The 21585-nt window shown below is 29.8% G+C and overlaps 1 protein-coding gene and 1 long non-coding RNA gene across 3 annotated transcripts; both read right to left on the reverse strand.

Moving 5' to 3' along the window:
* Positions 1 to 1590: 1590 nt before the first annotated feature.
* LOC145156338 (uncharacterized) lies at positions 1591 to 3190 on the reverse strand. Of its 2 annotated transcripts, XR_013736621.1 has the most exons (4): positions 2965 to 3190; positions 2593 to 2882; positions 2102 to 2196; positions 1591 to 1886 (listed from the first exon to the last, which is right to left on the reverse strand). It is a non-coding gene; the product is annotated as an uncharacterized LOC145156338 (long non-coding RNA). The 2 variants fall into 2 exon arrangements; XR_013736620.1 differs by having other exon boundaries at positions 2593 to 3178.
* Positions 3191 to 5847: 2657 nt separating this feature from the next.
* On the reverse strand, positions 5848 to 11792 carry CRT3 (calreticulin 3). The gene is made up of 14 exons (XM_079077997.1): positions 11624 to 11792; positions 10901 to 11008; positions 10262 to 10454; positions 9492 to 9750; positions 9333 to 9389; positions 9012 to 9059; positions 8506 to 8592; positions 8354 to 8411; positions 8174 to 8241; positions 7208 to 7300; positions 7059 to 7115; positions 6843 to 6956; positions 6681 to 6707; positions 5848 to 6052 (listed from the first exon to the last, which is right to left on the reverse strand). The coding sequence occupies exons 1-14, from the start codon at positions 11748 to 11750 to the stop codon at positions 6041 to 6043; spliced, it is 1308 nt and encodes a 435-aa protein (XP_078934123.1). The 5' UTR covers positions 11751 to 11792; the 3' UTR covers positions 5848 to 6040.
* Positions 11793 to 21585: the final 9793 nt, after the last annotated feature.

Below are 21585 nucleotides of genomic sequence, written 5' to 3' on the forward strand. Positions count from 1 at the left end.
ATTTAATAGATTTACGAAAAGAAAAGTCTATATTTCATGTAGATGAAAGTATTTCATTTTCATAATGTTTACGTAAAGATATAGTGAATAACCCGCAAACTATACCCATTATAGTTTTTCCGAAAGTGTGTTCCATTTGGTGATAAAAACTCGATGTAATACTAACTTTGCATGTAAAGTATAACGTTGATATCAAAGTTATTTTAACATTTATAAAAATGTAAATGATGTATTTGAATCCGTATAAAACGATAAGTTTTTCTCGTATTGCACTTGTATTCCCCACCCCCCCCCCCCCCCTAAAACATGAAAAGACGTGAAAAAGTAGGGGTATGAACTCACCTGATAGATTGAAGAAAGTGAGACGAAAACCGGGCAGAACTTTGACAGGAGAAAGCGGATTTCTCAGGATTCTCGGGAATCTCGGGGGCGTAAAACTTCCTTCGGGGCTTGGGTATGAAAACCGGGGCTTCGGGATATTTCTTGCACGCAAAACGGAGTAAAAACGCAAGAGAAAGAGAGGAAATGAGCACTTATGCCCGGAACCCTCGCATCCCTTTTATAGGGGCTGGGAACCCTCGTTTACGCTGGGGGTACGAGGTTACGCGGGGCGTACCCGTGCGTCATGCATGACCGCATCTTCGACTGTCGGACTTCGGACGGGTCGGCGTAGAGGCGTAGGGGGCGATGTGGACGATCCGGAGCCTAGCATCCGAGTACGTTGGGCGTACGAGGGTACGCTGGGCGTAAATCGTCTCGTTTTGTGCACCTCGAACTTGTAAAATCCGTAACTTTCGCATACGAGCTTCGATTTTGACATTCTTTATATCCATGCGAAGGTGAGAAAATACTCTACAACTTTCATTTAGACTTCGTCGGCTAGTTTTGACTTTATTTTTAATTATATTCTATTTAATAGGCCGGGACACGATAATTCCGTTAAAAATCCATAACTTCTTTATCTGACGTCCGTTTCCGTCTGTCTTTTTACCATTGAACTACTATTGTAGAGGTCTTCAACTCTAGTTTAGGTCGCGTTGGCTAAAAATCGTTCGATCTTTATTCCGAATTTTTAGCTGTCTACCGCTGTTCCGAAACTTAAAAAAATCATAACTTCCTCATACGAAGTCAGATTTGGGCGTTCTTTTTATGTATGCTCACGGTTTAACGTAATCTACGACTTTCGTTTAGATACCTAAGGCTAAAAAACATTTTATTGAAGTTTCACTTTTTACGTTTAACAGTGTTTTACCGGGTGTGTTGTGGATTTTCGATTGGTCATAACTTCTTCGTTATAACTCGGATTTGAGTGTTCTTTATGTTTTTGGAAACCTTGACACGATATCTAACACTTTATGCATCCCAATTAATATTTTAGTACACTTCATTTTTGACGCTAATTTCGTTGATTCCAAATAGTTCATTATAATTGACTTTTTAAATTATACATTGACTTGAAAATATCGGGTTGTCACACTATATAACTTTTAAAACAAATGTTATTTTCATACTTTTAGTTGCACTTTTTAACACATAAAATATGTTAATAAATTAGGCCTTATTTCATAATAGAAAATAATAATAATTCAATTAAGATAAGAAATGGAAACACAATATTATTACTTAAAATAAAAGTTTATTTGTCTAACAAGAGTCGCTCCTTATATATCATTTATAATAAGGTTAATATAAATGTACTCCATTACATTCAGATAGACCATATTCAATTACATTCTATTGTATTACAAGACCCATATACTTTATTCCTATACACCCGTGTGGTCACCCTACAAATCCTTCATCATCTCCAAGGCGAGACTGGATTTTGCAGACACCGTGTTACCCAGCCTATATTGTGAGAATCTTTTCCATTTCTTCGTGTGAAGCTACAAGAAAGAGAATAAAAGAAAGTAAGAATTGTAAAAACATGGAATTTTACCAATATTATAAAAAAAAATAGTTTTTTCAACTGAAAATAAAAGATTTTCAATATAAACAACAGATTTCATGATATAAAATAGCCAGACTTCTAGCATTAATAAAATACAGATATTCAGTAAAAACAAAATTTCAGTACAAATAGATAAAAAAAAAAACTTACCAGTACCAGGGCTAATTTTGGAATTGAAAGATTTACTCATTAGAGATGATAATGATGGAAGTGATTGTCTCCTCACTTGGTTTATATCTGTAAGACTGCAACAAATACAATCCAACAAAATTACAATTTAAATAAAGATGTTTAGAAACACAAATGACATCCTATGATGAATGTAATGATTCTTAACATACATAAATAAGTTGTTATAAAAAGGACAACAACTACTACAGGGATGTTACAAATGAAAACGTGAATCACGGGGTAAAATCTAACTAATGTGACTAACATTTGATAAACACGATTGTTAAACATATTAAGTTCAGTCAACAAAAATCATTATTAGAAGATACAAACTGTAAATTTATACTAATGTTAATCATCACATTATGAAGCTCCAAACCATGGTGTAAATATGAACAAACAAAAAGCCAATGCAGCTATTAAGAAAAAAACATTTCGTTGTTGGAGTCTAACACTAGAATACGAATTACCTAGGATTTAAGAGGCTCGGTCATGCCTTTCATCTTGGAATTCCAATTATACATCTCAAGAAATTATATACATCCTCCACAATCCAGAATCTCTCTTGTCTTACTTAGTTCTCGGTACTACGATGTTGGTTCCATATATCAAAAGCAATGATGTTCTCAAGTAGCATTGATAATGAATTGTTGATTTTGGGGGGCGTGATTCTTGAAATCGTGAAGAACAAAGAACACCATAAATCGCCTAGCGCTATCGCTTAATAAAGAAGCAGGTTTTTTTTATGGTTTCTTGTTGACTCCTCGTGAATACGAGTCGAAGATCGATGTTAGACGTATATTTCAGTGAATGATTTCTAAAAGGAAAAAAGGATTTCGTACCTGAGTCAAAGATATGTGGTCCGAGCGCACAACAAGCAGTGTAAGGGGAAACGACAACAAGGTTGCGAGCAATTTGGAGTCTGGAGTCCGGTTTATGCGAATGGAGATGGAAATTAGGGTTTACGAAATATGTGGGAGACGATGAGACGTGGAGAGTGGAACGTAACTAGAAGGGTAAAGGCGATTAGGATTTACAAAGTTAAAGAACGGGAAAAAATTTTAATAGGAGGGAATTAAAGTGTAGGGGCCGGATTTTGTAATTTTTGGAGAAAAACATTTTCCCGCTGCAACATAAGAGAAGGGATTTTCAATTTTTTGAGAAAACTATAGCGGCACAAATAAAGTGCCACTAAAAGTATGTTATAATGGCACAAAAGCAAAGTGCCACTAAAACTTTGTGACACTAGATAGATGTAATTTTATTTGTAGTGAATCGTGAGCATATTCTCAACCCTAATCTAGTATGCAATTCTCATAACATATAACACTAGGCAAATACCCGTGCATTACGCAGTGGGATAATTATGTAGTTTAATATGGTTATATATGTTTTAATGTATTGTGAATAAGTCATACATAAAACTTGTATGCGATTAAATAGCATGTATATTTTTTGATTTACAGATTTTTTATCATAATTAATAATGAAATTTTTTTACTATTAGTTTAAAATTTTAAATGTAATTTTTATGTACACATTAGTATCTAATGTAATTAATTGATAATTGATTAGATATGGATTCTCATTTGTGGTCGTCTATTTATGTTGAACCTCATAAAAATATATATTTAACGACTTTTGTTAGTTTTACTATTGAATAGAAAATGGTGCCGTATTTTAAGTAAATATAAAAAATCTCATTCTCAATCTATTTTAAGATAGTGACATATTTTAAGTTAATATAAAAAATCATATTCTATAACTAATGAAAAAGAAAAAACAGAGCCAAAATTTTTAACTATAATAAAGTTGATTCCAATTACCAAGTGCTCAATCGAAGATAATATCATTCATTAAACATCATAAGATATTACGTTATATTCAAATTACGGACATCATTTTTGTAAGAGTCATTCAAAATATATGAGACTATAGTGCCTAATACAACAATGTAATAACCAAATGACCCTAACATATTTTAAATGAAATATAATTATAACATATTATCTATGCAACTAAATTTTTGCACAACATGTGGGATTCGTCTACTATATGGTATTCTTCTAATATATTATATTATAGTATAAACATTATATTTGGAAAACCACTTTGAGTTATATTGTAGTTTATAACATTAAATTTGTGATGGGCTGTATTTGACATACATTTGTGTATTTATATCTATATTATATATTTAAAACAAATCTTATATAAACATCCAACCTAAATATTCATCTTCAAGTTTTCTTTCTTCGCCACGTAAACAAACTTTTGTTATAAAGCCAAAAATAGAATAAAAGACACACTTAATTGTATGATCATGATATATTGTATTTTGATTGGGGCTTGTACAAAACATGCATGAGCGTATATTATTAATTTTTCTCTTGTTTTGGGTAATTCGAATAAGATAGCTTCGAATCCAACGTATCAAACGGATTACCCATTTACTAAAGTCTAAAACCCAAAAACTCAAACATGTTCTAATACCATACAAATGCATGAGGTTTTAGCAAAATATTATCTCATATGAATTACCATTGATTATGTGTGATTAATTATTAAGAAGGTGAAAAGGTTTGGGGTTTCAAATGCATGAGGTTTTAGCAAATTATTGTGGGGGGTTTCAAATGCATGACATTCAAGGGAAAATGCAAGCTTTATAAGTATGTAAGATAACACCATGTATGGTTATTCTAGGAATCACTTACTTGAGCTCGGGTGATTGCACGCATCACACCCCTTTTCTTTATAAAAATCTTTTAGAATATTCATTTTCTTTCAAAAAAATTACCAATTTCTCAGTTTGAGTTCAGACACACCCAAGAGTGTGCCAGAATCCCTCAGACCAAGGCTCTGATACCAACTTGTAACATCCCTCAGACCAAGGCTCTGATACCAACTTGTAACACCGAGTTTAAAATTCTGAGATGAATTTGCATTAACAATATCATTCCACACAAAAATAACTGCAATCTATCTGGCTTATATAGGCTTATAGTAGTACAAGTGGGATGATAATAGTGAGCATATCCTCAACGCTAATCTAGCATGCAATTCTCATAACATATAACATAACACCATGTATGGGTATTCTAGGAATCACTTACTTGAGCTCGGATGATTGCACGCATCACACCCCTTTTCTTTATAAAAATCTTTTAGAATATTCATTTTCCTTAAGATTACCAATTCTTCAGTTTGAGTTCAGACACATCCGAAAGGGTGTCCGAATCCCTCAGACCAAGGCTCTTATACGAACTTGTAACATCCCAAAAATTCATAGTAAAATTTTGATTTAAAAAACAATAAACGATACAAATAAATTGGCCTCTATACTTTTTAATTGCCGTGATGATAGACATCAATGTGATTACTAGTGTTGACAATGTAAAAGGAAAATAGTACGAGAGGGAGAGCTATAGGTATACAAAGATTTTTTTTCCCCTTTTGTTGACTTAGTTTGACTATTTTGTTAATTTTGACCATCTTACTCATTGACTATTTTGACCTATTTTAAACCGCATAGCCCAATTAACGAACGATTTTGACCAAACTTAACATTGACTATTTTGTTAATTTTGACCAACACAAGTTCAATAGTGTCGTTTTTCTTGGATACATATTTTCATATGCTTTCATGGCATTTGAAACTACTCATGGAATTTTGCATCTCATGTTCATTAGAGTAAAATATAAAGATCAGAAAATAAAACACCGAGTTTAAAATTCCGAGATGAATTTGCATTAACAATATCATTCCACACAAAAATAACTGCAATCTATCTGGCTCATATAGGCTTATAGTGGAATTAAAATGGTACAAGTGAACAATTTAAGCGTTACAATAATTATAATAAGATGAAAATCAGAATTGCAATAATCCACACTTTAAAGACCATGCATCACCACATCTCATAGCTCATCCTACATCATCAACAAACATTTTCCAAAGCAATGAGATGATATATTTTATTTGTGATTTGAGTAATTTGTTTCTTTTATACTTAATTAACTTAATAGGTTAAACACTTAATCTCTACAGTTATATATAGTTGTTTCTCTTTTACTTGATATAAACAAAATGACTTAATCGGTTAAACTAAAAAAAAATTGATGAACATTATGATTTTTTTGGAATGTAAGGATACAACAAATTATCTAAACAAACATTATTACCCATTCAAAATGGAAACAAACTGTTTATCTTTTTGGACTGTTGGAAGTGTGTAAATGACAATTTTACCCTTCAGTTTGGAAATGATGTTGAATAACAGATGACTATTCAGTTAAGAACTGTTGTAAAATGAAATTATAAATCACTATTTATTTTATATAAACAATGATAAAAATGAGATAAAATATATAATCACTATAGGATTAGTAACATGTAACAAACTTTATATAATATTTAAATTGACCAAAGCACGAGAAGGATAGGATTGTAAACGCATGATTAATAATTTTTTTGGGTTTGAATAGGTAGGGGTAAAATTGGAATTTGAAAATGAAAAACAAATTAATAGATGGAAAGAAAAAAAAAATTAAAACTTACATGATAATCATCATAATCACGACCACGCTGTGGATAAAAAAAAAAAAGGCAAAACCAGGATCAGATTAGAAGAAAATGAAAATTAGAAATCAAAACAAGATTTGTATTTGTAATTTTGTATAGTATAATAAAAGATGAGAAGGGCATTTAAGTCTTTTTCACCTTTCCATATCTGTCCCTGTATCTGTCCCTGTAACGCTCCTTATCTCGGTGTCTTCTACCATAGTCTCGATCTCTCTTCCTTTTTTCACCTTCCTCTCTTGCCCTTTTTGCTTCCTGAAATTTTCATAGTTTAAATTAAATAAATAAATAAATAACATTTATATCTATTAATAAATAATAAAATGAAAATATTGGTTAATAAGTCTAGTAAATCACCTCTTCTTCCCTTGCTTTTTTTGCTTTCTCAGCTTCCTCTAATGCTTCTTTTTCGATCTGATTTTTTAAAAAAAATTGAATAATTGATTTAATTAAATGTATTAATGTTTGGTATTTTATAATTAAAAAAAAATTAAGGTGAGAAAAACCTCTCTATGGGTGAAAATTTCTTTGACAACTTCTTTTGCATACTCCGGATCATCACATATTAAAATATTGTCAAATACAGATCCAGCTTTTACCTGAAATAAATTTTAATTATTATATTTAAACAGAATGTATAGTTTTAACTTTTAACTCTATTCTATATATATAGTTTATTAAAATTAATGTACTTTTTTATTTGGAAAAGGAAAAATATATATATAATGAAAGTAACTAAGACCCAAATAAGATTACAATAAAAAAAAATTGCTTCTTATTTTTGGTTGGAGTGAACTTTTTATGATATGTAAAAACAATGTAAAGTTTTTTAACTTCACTCCTTAATGAATTTTTAATTTACAAAAATAAATATAACAAACAGTAATTATAACACGAATAAGATTATAATTATAAGAGTAAACTACACGAATGGTCCCTATGGTTTGGGTTAATTTGCATGTTTGGTCCCTAACTTATTTTTTTAACTCGGAAGGTCCCTATTGTTTGTTTTTGTTACGCGCTTGGTCCCTACTGTTTGTTTTTGTTACGCGCTTGGTCCCTGTGTTACCTAAAAAGATTATTATTTAAATAGGAAAAAATCGTGGGGTAGGTAAGGTAAGGTGAGGGGGTGGGGTTGTGGGTGTGTTTATTTAAATAAATTAAAAAATCAAGGGCAAAATAGTCTTTTTAGGTAAAACAAGGACCAAGCGAATAACAAAAACAAACAGTAGGGACCTTCCGAGTTAAAAAAATAAGTTAGGGACCAAACGCGTAAATTACCCTAAACCATAGGGACCATATATATGTTGTAGACATTTTCAGAAAATCAAGCTGTAATCGAATTAAAATCATGAATATTTTAAAGAGATTTGTGTCATTAAACATTATATAAATAGAAATAGGTTATATTGCAATTCTTCATTCCATTCCATTCCAATGGAATCAACAATTCCATTCCATTCTCAACATACCTGCCAAACTTCAATTCCCACATATTTAATCGGCTTCAGCACATATAAATCAGGATCATCTTCGAATTCTAAGCAAATAACAAAAAGAAAATGTAAATCAATTTCCTAAAATTTAATATAAAATAATAAACATTAAAACACTAACATGAAGTTCTATACTTATATATAGCATTTTAGTACCTGGATTATCGATATAAGGGATCTTCCATTTCCCTTTGTAGTTTGGATTTTTAATTTTCTGTATCAAAAGAGAAGTTTTTTTAAAAATTATAAAATATGGGTATGATTTTATACAAAATCTTAAGGGTAAATAAAACTTTATCTATTTATACCTTTGGTTTCCATGGCCCTTTGTATGCTGGATTTGGTATCTTTGGTGCTCCCCATATTCCATCTTCATCTTCATCCCAGGTATCAGGCTAAACAAGATTTAAAAAAAAATAAAAAAAAAATAAAAAAGGATAATGTCACTAAATAGCTAACCAAGTTTTAGATTTGTTCTATCTTAATGAAATTTAGTAACTTTTTTACTTTTAGTAAACAACTTTCTGTTTTCTTCCAAAGTTGTGAAATTTGGACTATAATATGTCCAAGAGTGAATTATTTTTTTTGGATGTGAAAAGTTATTTAATTCACTTAATTTTGTTTAAAATCCATTTTCTTTGGATTTCAAATGTGCTTTTAAAAACAAAGTTTTATTTATATAAAAAAAACAATATATTTGCTATATACTACTAAAAAGGTAATAATATTTTTTTATATTGTCTAACTAAAATATGAAGTCTAAGAAGAAAAGAAACAAATACAAATACAAATTTAACTTTACTAATCAACTAACCTTTTTAGCTTTAGGATCAGGAATTTCTCTTGGGATTGAATCATAGCCCTGAGATACAAAATAATATAAGAATAACTTTTAACAAAAAAAACACATCAAAAAACAAACAAGAAATAAAAGCAAAGGTCTAATTTCTAAATGCAACTATAGTAGTGAAAATTGCTTTGTATTTGAATGACATTGCTATAATTGAGTAAATTTTTCAAAGGACAAAATTATAAAAGGAAGAAATGAAAGTGGGATTTTATAATAAAGAAAATAAATTAAAGTAAGTTGCTATTTCTTCCATTTAACCCTAACATCATAAAATCTGAAACCTACCTCTGGCTTTACTTGATCAGGATCCTCAATATATTCCCTTTCTTCCCAATCCAAAGGCTGCAAAGTTTTAAAAAAAAAAAGACAATTGAAAATGTAGCTCAAAGGACAAAAAATATAAAATATAATGTTTAAAGGTCAATAGAAAATTCCAAAAATGACCTTTTTGGCCTTGAGATCTTTGATTTTACGAGGTGGAAGGATATCCCAATCTGTATACATGCTTCCAGAATCTCTTTCCCTACCATCTATTAAAATACTATAAGTTGCATCAGGCCTAAGGACAAAAGTGTAAAAATGTGTTAACTTGTCTGTTTCACATTGCAAATCCTTCTTGATTGGATAATTTTGCCCTTGGTAGGAAACAATAACATGAAGCTTCTTTGTCTGTGTGCCACATAAATCTGGTCCAAACATTACACTTCAAAAAAATAAAACAAACAAACAAAAGTTAATACATTGTAACATAACAGTATAACACCACTACTACTAATAATATGGAGACTTTATATTGTTAAGCATCTGAAAGAACTTACAAAAAAAAAAGCAAAAAGATTAATAAAGTAAGAATTATTGTTGTTTTTTCTTAATCTCCAATAAAGTCCCTGCATTTTGACCTCGTATTCAATTAAGTCCCTTTATTATTTATTTATTCTGATCAAGTCCCCAATACCAGTTAAATTGAATATGAGGTCAAAATGTAGGGACTTAATTGAATATGAGGTCAAAATGTAGGGACTTTATAGAAGATTTCTAAGTGTGAAACCGGCTAATTTGAAAAATTGTCCACAATTGAATAATTTAACTGGTATTCAGGACTTAATCAGAAATAATAAATAATAAAGGGACTTAATTGAATATGAGGTCAAAATGTAGGGACTTTATAGGAGATTTCCCTTCTTTCTTTTATAAAAAGATGTGAAAAGACAAACCTGTAAGGAGTGTCACCACCGAATTTCTTTTGGTTAACATATCCAGACATAAGCTTGATATAACCACCACCACATTCAATGTCTTGTTCAAATTTTATAGAGTATTGTAACACCAATGTTCTATTTTTGTTGTTGAATTCTGGGATTTTTGCAGAGATGGCAGTATGTCTGGCATCAACTGATGTCTGAATGCCTGAAATAGTTCAGAATGATCAAATTGTTTGTTCAAATCATTTGTTCATATGATTCTGTAAAAAAATTGTCTAGAAAGTAATTTTGCAATTTAAACTAATTCACCAAAAGACCTTGTTGTGAAATAGGTGGTTATTTTGTGATGAATGTGTGAAAGGTGGTTATCTGGTGACAAAAGACCTCCCATTTTGGTCATTTCTGTGATTAAAGTAATTACAACATTTTTTTGTGAAATAGACAAATGTGAAAAAGGTGATTATTTGGTGAGGATAGAAACTAATGGAACAAAAAGGGAAAAAAATCCAGTCTAAAGGATTGCAAGATTTTATAGACAAACTAACCATGAGACTATTCCTAAAAATGGGCCCTTCCTAAAGAAGACTTTTCAGAAAAAAATTTATATATATATATATCCAATTACAACACATGGAAATGTTAATGTTTTACCTTTATCATCTGGATCACCAGACCATGATCCAGCTGTGTGCTTAAATGATCCAGCTTTTCCTTCACTTTTTTTCCAATCAGATTTCACCCATCGGCTCTGCCACCCATCTATTTCCCACAAATTGAAAAAAAAAATGAAGAAATTTAGTTAAGTCATCAGATTCAAAGCGCAAAGCAAGAACAACACATTACTTGATCAAGTAAAGGTGCACTACGTTTATGGTAGGCATGGCCCCTCAAAAACCCCTAAATTATCGCAAATTTCTGAATTAGCAGCTCTTTCTCCATTTACATTTTACACGAGAAGCTTATGCAGTGTACAGATATGAGATATCGCAAAGCAATCCGCCAATATTGCAAAAACTAACAGCAATTTGACTTACGAAACAGGTTGAATCCCAAATTCACATTGTTTTTGTTGAGATATGATTCTCCTTCGTAAAATCCCTACTTGTAGCACGAAATCCTAAACGTATTTACACGACATGTACGTACAACGAGAAATACTTCTTCAAACACATTTCTCACTGATAATCTAAAACTTCACTTCGGTATTACACTAAAAGCCTCTTGAGACTAACTTAAAATCGGTAGATTATGTAACATCAGCAGGTTGATTTGACAAAACATTAGGTTTTTTGTTATCTGATTGCTTAAAACTTTGACTGGAATCACTAGATGCTGCAAAAAGTAAGATACGAGTTCACAATTGCTAAAAATTACCATCGAATCGCTCCTCGAAGATGATCTCTGAGAAGGAAAGAGTACAGATAGAGAGAAACACCAGCACAAGTGCTCCAAATTGGAACTGCTGCTGAAGTGCAGACCTTCCAGCTCCATTCTTGCTCATCTTTTACCGGCCGACAATGGCGTAATTTTTTCAGTCTTGTATTGAATGGTTTTGTTATTTATATGAATTTGGTATGGAAATACCAAAAATTGAGATTTTAATTACAACATATGCCATTCAAACTCTTTTCCAACGGGAAGACTTCCTTGACCCAAATGATACAATATGTTTTTATAATTTTATCATGTTCTTATAATTATTTATAATAACAAATTTATTAGTTTATCAAAAGGAATTAATAGAAAACTATTTTATAAAGTAATTAAAAAATTTATTGTATATGAATTATTAAAATAATTTTAGTTATCATGTACTTTCTCTTAGTTTTCTATTTTGTAGGACATTCAATTTATTATTTCTAAAAAGAAATGAATATAATATTTAAATAAAAACACACTATAGTTTTCATGTATTTTACCCATTATATTTTCATAAAAATCAAGCAGGACCATAAACAGATAACAAGATTTTTAGAACTTTGAAAAATAAAAATAAAAAGAGTTGGGTGAGATAGGCGAGTCAATGAGTAAAACGCCCTAAAACGGCACAGTGGCCACAAAAGCGGGCTAAAACACGACTTTGCCTTTTTCCATTCCAGACTTTTTTTTTTTTTTTTTTTTTTTTATGATTTGCCGATCATGATACTGCTTCCATGATAATACTATGTGATATTATCAAGTTAGCCTTGCATTAGGCTTGAAAATAGAATTAAGTTTAAGAAAGTAAACTGACCAGAAAGGCGAATCCAAAATTGCTGTACCGTAATAAAACTTTGCTTCTCCAAATATAATTCAGACTTTTATTGCAGAGATGTTTTTTACAGAGGAGGGATTACAAGAAAGAAAGGGGAAATTGGCTTTCAGTCTGCCTAAAACATAAGGTAGAGGCTCCTTAAATAGATCAGGAGGACTCAAAAACAAACAAAACCTAAATTATTACATTTAGCATTGGCAGACAACTTTTAAGAAAAGTAGAAATGACTTTTTGTTTGATTCTTCTGGCTTTAATAATGTCTGACGAGTAATTTCCTCTGTCTTCAATAATTCTTGAAGAATATATTCTTCTTTTATTTTGGTCCATCCACCTGTCACCTATAGTCTATTGTGGTGATGTCTTTTTGTTTTTTGAAAGATTCTTTCTTTGCGTGATTGACTCCTCAATCATGTCAATTATACAATCAATTGGGAGTTCATCATCTGGAACTTCTTCATCATCTGGCTGGGATTCCCCTGCTAAGCATGGTGATTGGCCTTGGCTTTGGTTATCAACTGACATATTATCTTGAATATCTTCATTTGAACCTTCATCTGTATCATGTTTTGAAAATCTTTTAAGATTTTCTTTTAATTCAGAACAATATAATCTGAATGACTTGATCATTTCCTCTTTGGTTAAATTAACTTTTTGAGGAGTTGAGGGGGTCACTGCTGTTGAGGAGGCTATTTCCGAAAAGAGTTTTTGGTCTTGGTATTTCTTAATTTGTTGATTGATATGATCAATTGTTTCCTGAGCATTAAGGGTTTTTGTTTCTGGATTCTTTTGAAGCATTTTAGGCCAAAATTTGGTAAAGTATGACCTTTGTAGGGAAGGAAATTTAGAGGGGGTATAATCCACATATGGGGACCATTTCCAGATCCAAGGAATAGAAAATTCCATGAAAAAATGCATAGAAGATATTACTTCCAATCCTTCTGATTTCAAGGGTATAACTTGGTCTCGGTATCTTGGAGAGACAGGTAACCATTCCCCATATAATTTTCTGAATGGTTCCTCAGGGAGGATATCTATACTCGGGCCGTATGAGATCCACCAATTAGTAAACCAATTTGGTATATCTCTGTTTTGGTTATAAACCTTTTCACATACTTTAAAAAACCAAGTATGCTTTCTCTGAGGATTTTCATATAAAAAGGCTTTATGAAAGCTTTCAATATAATCCCAATATGTAAATTTCATTGGTATTTTTGAAGGATGGATTAAAAATTCTTTTTCCTTTAGGGTACTTAAACCCTATTCCTCAGGTGATATGATCTTTTTGATAATAGCTTTACTAAAATTGTAAACACTGGTATTACCTCCGGATGTAAAATGAGAAAATTCAACTGATCCGGTTATTTTCAAAATATTTTCATAATATAATCTTTGTTTGTAAGAATATCCAGCGTATGTCGCTGTATCCAAGTATCTGGTCATTAAAAACCATGGATCGTCATTATTCTCAAAATAAAGCATTATATCTTTATGTTCCAAAATAATAATATTATCTCTATGAGGTGATTCCTTATATTCAAAATTATCGTTGATGGTTTCACCATCTGTGATCATTTGAGCGAGAGTGGGAGTATTTTCCCTTTTTGATTCCAAAAATGCTTTAAACTCCTCATATAATGGGCTTCCAGGAACTGGAAGAGATTGATCATTTGTTTGTGATGAATTTCCAGTTTTATAAGAACTGCTTGAAGCCGTAGGATTTCCCCGACCTCTATGATAACCACCTCTATATGAAGGATGGCCTCTTCCGCGATTGGGATTCATCCTGCAAATGGAAATGTTAATTTAAGAGTAATAAGAGTTTGTTTTCAAGATTCTTGAGTTGGATCCTTAATCCTATCAATCTTAAATTAATTAATTCCTGTCTTACTAGAATATGGTTCATTTGCTAAGTTAGCCAGTTCAACATCTGCCTTATTAATTAAATTTTTTATATTAGTAATTTCATGTGATAACTGTCTTAGCTGGTGATAACTCATTTAGGAATTCTCTAGTTAAAAAATCAGGAAGACTATTATCGCTTCCTTTTTTATATTGTATTTCAAAATCAAAACATGCTAATGTAGCTTGCCACCTAGTAAACATTTGTTTAGAAACATCATGTTTAAAGTCTTTATTAAACATGAATTTAGCTGCCTGACAATCTGTTTTGATAATAAAATGTTGATTATATAAATCATCTTGAAATTTGAGAATACATTTTACCAATGCCAAAATTTCTTTAGCAGTAGTAGAATAATTTTTTTGACTAGGAGTCCATTTTCCAGAATGAAATCTGACTAAGAATTCTTGCTTACTGTTAGGGTGGATTTGTTTTAAAATTCCTCCAAACCCTATTTCAGAGGCATCGGTTTCTACTATTTTTTCCCAATTAGGATTAGCTAAAGATAAACATGGTAGACTTTTAACTTTGTCTTTTATTCTTTTAACTGCCTGAGTATGATCATTAGTCCAAGCACAAGGATTCTTTTTCAATCTGTCGTATAAAATTGCACTATCTGCTGATAAATCTTTATAAAAAGGCGATATATAATTTAGGCTACCTAAGAATCTTTGTAGCTGAGTTTTATCCTTTATTTCATCTGGAAATTTCGCAGCAAAGTCTATACTTCTTTGTATAGGAATAATTTGTCCTTTTTCAATATTATGTCCTAAAAATCTTACCTTTGTTTGGAATAAGGACATTTTAGATTGTGATATTACTAAACCATTGTTTACTATTATTTTTTCAAAAGTATGCAAGTGACCAAAATGTTCTTGAATATCCTTTGAAAAGACTAAGATATCATCTATATATACAATAATGAAATTGCTATAAGGATTAAATATATCATTCATTATATTTTGGAATTCTGAAGGGGCATTTTTTAGGCCAAATGGCATAACATTCCATTCATATTGTCCAAAAGGAACATTGAAGGCAGTTTTATATCTGTCTTTCTTATCAATCTGTATTTGCCAATATCCTGATTTTAAATCAAATTTTGAAAATATTAAAGAATCATGTAATCGGTCTAATAAATCCTTTTTATTAGGAATAGGATACCTGATCCATTTTAAGACTTTATTAAGGGGTTTATAATTTATAACTAGTCTTGGTATTCCCCTTTCTTGTTCAGAATGTTTATTTACATAAAAGGCAGTGCATGACCATGGAGATTTGGAAGGTTGTATTAGTTTTTTATTTAATAAGGAAGTTATTTCTTTTTTACATATATTTAAGTATTCGAAATTCATTTGACAAGGTCTTGCCTTGGTAGGAATCTGTTTTTCATTAAAGTCTTCCTCATAAGGAAGTGTAACTATATGTTTTTTCCTTTCCCAAAAAGCATTAGGATGATCATTACATATTTTCAAAGAGAATTGATTTGTTAAAAATCTAATTTTTTCCTGTAACTTAGGTTGTTCTAGTTGTTCATCTATTTGAACATTTCTGATTTCTTCTTTCAGAAAATTTATTTGGTTTCTTTTTAAATTCAACTCATTGACCCAGATAGAATAAGGGTCCGAGACAAAATTTAGTATAACGGGTTGATTCTTATAAGATCCTATGATTTTATCTTTGTCAATAGTTAGGGGTAATATCATCTCTAAAAAGGGATTTCCTAAGATCATAGTATTATTACTCATATTTTTAATTACCGTGAAATTAATAGGTATACAAACATTTTCTGTACAAATTTTTGCATCTGTTAATTTATATCTAATATCTAATTTAGAACCTGATACTTCTCTTAACGTATGTGTTGATTTTTGAAAATATTTAGTAGGTATTAAACCTTCTCTTATACAATTTAAATCTGCACCACTATCTATTAGGGCAACAAAACTTCTTTGGTAATTATAAGTAATAAATAAATTAATTGTGACATGCCATTTTCTAGATATTACCAATTCCATGGACTGAAGGAAATTGTCATTACTGGTACCAATATCTTGGTTATTTTGTAATTTTTCTAATTTGTTAATTCTTTGATTGCTTATTAGCTGGTCATTTTTTATCTTAGATATATCCTGTTTTAGGTTTTGAATTTCAAGCTGTAAATCTTGTACTGTAGGTGTATTAGCGGAATTTTTATTTCTTCTTTCTTTTAACATATCATGAACGTTTTTCATGGAATATATCCCTTCTTCTTGTGTACTCTGTTCCTTAGTATTTAGATTTTCTATTATTTTTTGCCTGATTTCTGGATCATTTATTTCTTTTAATAAGTTTGCAATATCATTACTAATTACATTTATAGTTAATTCATCTTTGAATTGAGACTGTATTAGGTATAATTGGTGGTCTATGTTACATGAACATTGTTCTGAATTATCACAATTACATTCAATTTCTTCAGATTTTGACGAATAATCAGAATCATATTCTATTATGTTTATATCAGAATCTTCGTCTGAGAGCTCCTCTTCATCTGACGAATTATCTATCAAATTTATTAATTGTATTTTTATATCCTCACTTATATTCATATTATTAATTTGTTTTTTTATTTTTTTATTCCTGCATTTATTAGCATAATGTCCCATTTTCCCGCATGAAAAACAAGTAGGGGGTTTTTTATAATCTTTTCTATTAAATCTTTTTTTAATATGTTTATCTTTTTTATTAGGATCACTATGTTTTCTCTTATAATATTTTTTCTTCTGTTGAAACTCTTTTTTCTGTTTCCTCCTATTGTTATTAGTTTGTATTCCGAATTGATCACAAAATTCTCCCAATTGTCTTTTTTCATTAAGATGTTGGGTTTTAATTTGGTAATTTAGTTTTATTTCACTACATAAGGCTAAACCTTCCTGTATACAAGTTCCTATCAATTTCCCATACGTATAATCTTCATAAGGAATTGTATTATCTATTCTTAGTTGGTTTTTAACTCTTTCAGCAAAAAGATTTGGTAAACCATCTATGAATTTGGATTTCCAGTAAACACTATTACAATCATTAAGTTCCATTACTCTACTTAAGAAAGTGTCCTTATACCATCGAAAAGATGTAAGAGTTTTACAAAATAGTCCATTTAATAGAGTACGGATATTTTCAGAATTATCTGACCATCTTCCTGTAAAATGTTCTATTATGGTACAAGTTAGAGTATAAACTACATTAGGAGTGGTTATTCCATTTTCTGTTTTAACTGTATTAAGAATAGCTTGTTGTGTTTTTTCATCCACATAATTGTCCCACCAGCCTTTTAATTGGCCAGTAAATCCGGCAATTAACATATTAGCCACTTGTTTATCACTATTTCCTGTATTTTTAGCAATTGTACTATACATTAACATTCTATGAATCATGTTATATATTTGTCTTTCAGTATAACCATCTAAATTCCATTCGTAAACATTTTTACCACTATAACTATTATTAATTTCATATTCTTGTTCCTCATGTAGGACATCTTGGGGGCTCGGTCTTGGATAATAATATAATCTTTGAACAGGTTTTCTAGCAAATTTGCTATCATAATTGTTAATTTTGTTTATTTGAGTATTATCTGAATCATTATCTGAGTCTTTATTTATAGTATTAATTTGTAATTTCTTCATTTGTTCTTGCAGAATATCTAGCATATAATCATAATTTTTAAGTTTATAACCAGTAATATTTGGTGGGGGTTGAATAGTAGCATTTATTTGTTGTTTTTTATCTTTTTTCTGTATTATTATATCTTTATTGTTAATGGGTGAATTTATATTTTCTAATTTTTTATGTAAGTCCATTAACTGTTCTCCTAATATTATGGAATATAAATTATGGAAATTTAATTGTTGAATCATACTATTAATATGATTAACATCTATTGTAAGAGTCTTTTCTTCAAAAAGTTTTTGGTAAGCCGAAAATTTTATAGTAACATTGTTATTTGTAATGGTAAAAGGGACTTGTGGTGGAAATATACTTGTTATTATTTTGTCTCCCGATAGAGTATAATCTTTTTCTATGTTGTGAATATTATGTAAAAAAGTATGAGCAAACCAAGGAATAAAATGTATAATTTGATTTATAGAGGATAAATATTCATAAAATCTATTTTGTATTTCTTGTAATTCTTCTTTAGAATAATTTTTAAATAACCATTCTTTAAAAAATATCCATTTATTCGAATAAAATTCTTCTGAAATAATTTTTCTTGCCTGAGAACCAGGACTAAAATCTATTTTTTCTTTTAAATCCATTAAACTGTAAAATTCATTTCAGAAGGAGTAGATGCCTCCGCTTCATACACAATATCATCATGTATATTTAAATTGTTTATCTTTCTATTATCAACAGAAGCACGAGTAGAGGGAATTTCTACGTTATAATCTAGTGGTGATATGTATAAATGTGAAGATCTTGCAGATCTTGTTCGTTTTATTAGGTCGTTATTATGCTCTATTTCTTTGTTAAACTCAATAGTAACAACGCCATCAGAAGTTTGCATAATACTTTCTATATTATTATTTATTAAAGGTGTAGGTGGTATATTATTTTCTAAAATCCAGTGTTGGGGAAATTTTATTTCCTCCCATTTTATAGCTTTTCTAGTTGTAATTTTTGACACATCAAAATTACTTTCTATTAAAATTGTCTCATTTATAGGTTTATTAACTATCTTACATTTAGGATTCATAGTTTTTAATGGTTTATAATATATACGATAACATATACATATTACTTCTGATCCTGGTAAATAATTATAACCATGAGTTTTGACGTTTAATGTTAAGGCTTGAAAAATATTTTTATCAGATAAAGAAAGCTGTAAATTTGGGTAGACATTAAAATATACCGGTCAATGAGACAAGCTAGATTCTATTATACCCATTAAAGATTGTTTCCAATTTTTATTTCTAGCATCCCTAAGAACTGCTAAAAAACTTTCAGGTAATCCCTGTAGTGTTAATGGTTTAAAAGCAATTTGCACCAAACCAATATGCAAATAATTATAAATATGTTTATATCTATTTATGTCTTGTGGAGTTATTAACTGAACTGTCATGTCATCTTCATTCATAGTTAAATTTTCTTCTGTAGTTTTAACAGTTTGGATAAAACCTAATTCTTCAAAAGTTCCTAATTCATATATAAATTTAGGGTTGATACTAGGAATTGTCCATTTATTAAGAAGGTCTAAATTCTTTGGGACTTCATATTCTTCTATTAACTGATTTTTAATCACATGCTTATTACTATTTTTGAATCTACTGAATATACTCATGAAGAGTAAAATAAATGAGGTAACATCACATAGTATTCCATGGCTCTGATACCAAAATCAAGCAGGACCATAAAAATCAAGCAGGACCATAAACAGATAACAAGATTTTTAGAACTTTGAAAAATAAAAATAAAAAGAGTTGGGTGAGATAGGCGAGTCAATGAGTAAAACGCCCTAAAACGGCACAGTGGCCACAAAAGCGGGCTAAAACACGACTTTGCCTTTTTCCATTCCAGAATATATTCTTCAAGAATTATTGAAGACAGAGGAAATTACTCGTCAGACATTATTAAAGCCAGAAGAATCAAACAAAAAGTCATTTCTACTTTTCTTAAAAGTTGTCTGCCAATGCTAAATGTAATAATTTAGGTTTTGTTTGTTTTTGAGTCCTCCTGATCTATTTAAGGAGCCTCTACCTTATGTTTTAGGCAGGCTGAAAGCCAATTTCCCCTTTCTTTCTTGTAATCCCTCCTCTGTAAAAAACATCTCTGCAATAAAAGTCTGAATTATATTTGGAGAAGCAAAGTTTTATTACGGTACAGCAATTTTGGATTCGCCTTTCTGGTCAGTTTACTTTCTTAAACTTAATTCTATTTTCAAGCCTAATGCAAGGCTAACTTGATAATATCACATAGTATTATCATGGAAGCAGTATCATGATCGGCAAATCATAAAAAAAAAAAAAAAAAAAAAAAAAAAAAAAGTCTGGAATGGAAAAAGGCAAAGTCGTGTTTTAGCCCGCTTTTGTGGCCACTGTGCCGTTTTAGGGCGTTTTACTCATTGACTCGCCTATCTCACCCAACTCTTTTTATTTTTATTTTTCAAAAGATTGACAATTTTTTTTTGTGACATAGTTAAAATAGTTACAATAGAAAATTTTATCAATTTAGTAGTTTAGTGTTATTTTATTAAATCTAATGAAATTTGATATATATATATATATATATATATATATATATATATATATATATATATATATATATATATATAACCACTTTAACCTTACAATGTAACATGTCAAAATAGAAAAAATTATAAAATTTATATGATTTATTGATGAAATTAAAATATAATCGTAAAATTATAGAAATGACCAAAATATAATGTATTTCATAGTATTTGCCAATTAAATTTTTTTGTATCTTAATTGGTTGTATATTAAACCATAATATACAAATATATGGCCAAAATATAAGTTTAATAAAAGGTTGTTTATTAATTCTATATATTTTTGTATCTTACGTGATATAATAGCAGAGTCAAAAACTTTACAAGAAAATATGAATTTATAAGTTAAATATAACTTTCTAAAACTAAAATTATTTCATTTATCTTTTTGTGTTATTAGTTTAGGCATTTTTGTGAATTGTCAATTATATTGACATGGGTTGACTTTTGGTCTCCGTCCATCGATTCTTTACTACACGTAGCACCAGCCAATCATATTATCTTTTATTGCATCTTGTGGGCCCTCCTGCTTCTATTTTCTTTTTTCATGGCATTCTTTTAATAAACTTTATTTTAGAACATATATATCCAAAATAAATATTTTTAAATTGTAAAAACTATAATATAACTTATACAAAAAATAATCGTGTTATCCATTACCAATTGAATTATCTTTAGTTAAGACTTTATTTGATTTTAAATGAAAGAATAATGATTTTTTTTATAATTTAGGAATTAAATATAATTTTATTTCTTTATAGATGTATTTGATATTGTACCAATTAAGTATTTTAAATTTATCTTAAACTAGCTAAAAAATAAAAATGTTTAGCATGGATGCCATAAGGAGTCTTGGTCTAAATTGAGATGGTCATATCTTATCCTTAGACTAAAAACCCTTTAGTATTTAA

This window comes from Lactuca virosa, chromosome 2, assembly GCF_052849685.1.
Source record: "Lactuca virosa cultivar CGN04683 chromosome 2, Lactuca_virosa_CGN04683_v6, whole genome shotgun sequence".
Taxonomy (NCBI): Eukaryota; Viridiplantae; Streptophyta; class Magnoliopsida; order Asterales; family Asteraceae; genus Lactuca; species Lactuca virosa.

Bases quoted from the DNA above. Each gene is read 5' to 3' on its own strand.
- CRT3 (XM_079077997.1), bottom strand. From the start codon at position 11,750: ATGAGCAAGAATGGAGCTGGAAGGTCTGCACTTCAGCAGCAGTTCCAA. The intron at 9,390-9,491 runs GTCATTTTTGGA...AAAACTTTGCAG, and splicing joins AAGATCTCAAGGCCAAAAAG to CCTTTGGATTGGGAAGAAAG. The intron at 7,301-8,173 runs GTATGTTGAGAA...AATTTATTTCAG, and splicing joins TGGGAATTGAAGTTTGGCAG to GTAAAAGCTGGATCTGTATT.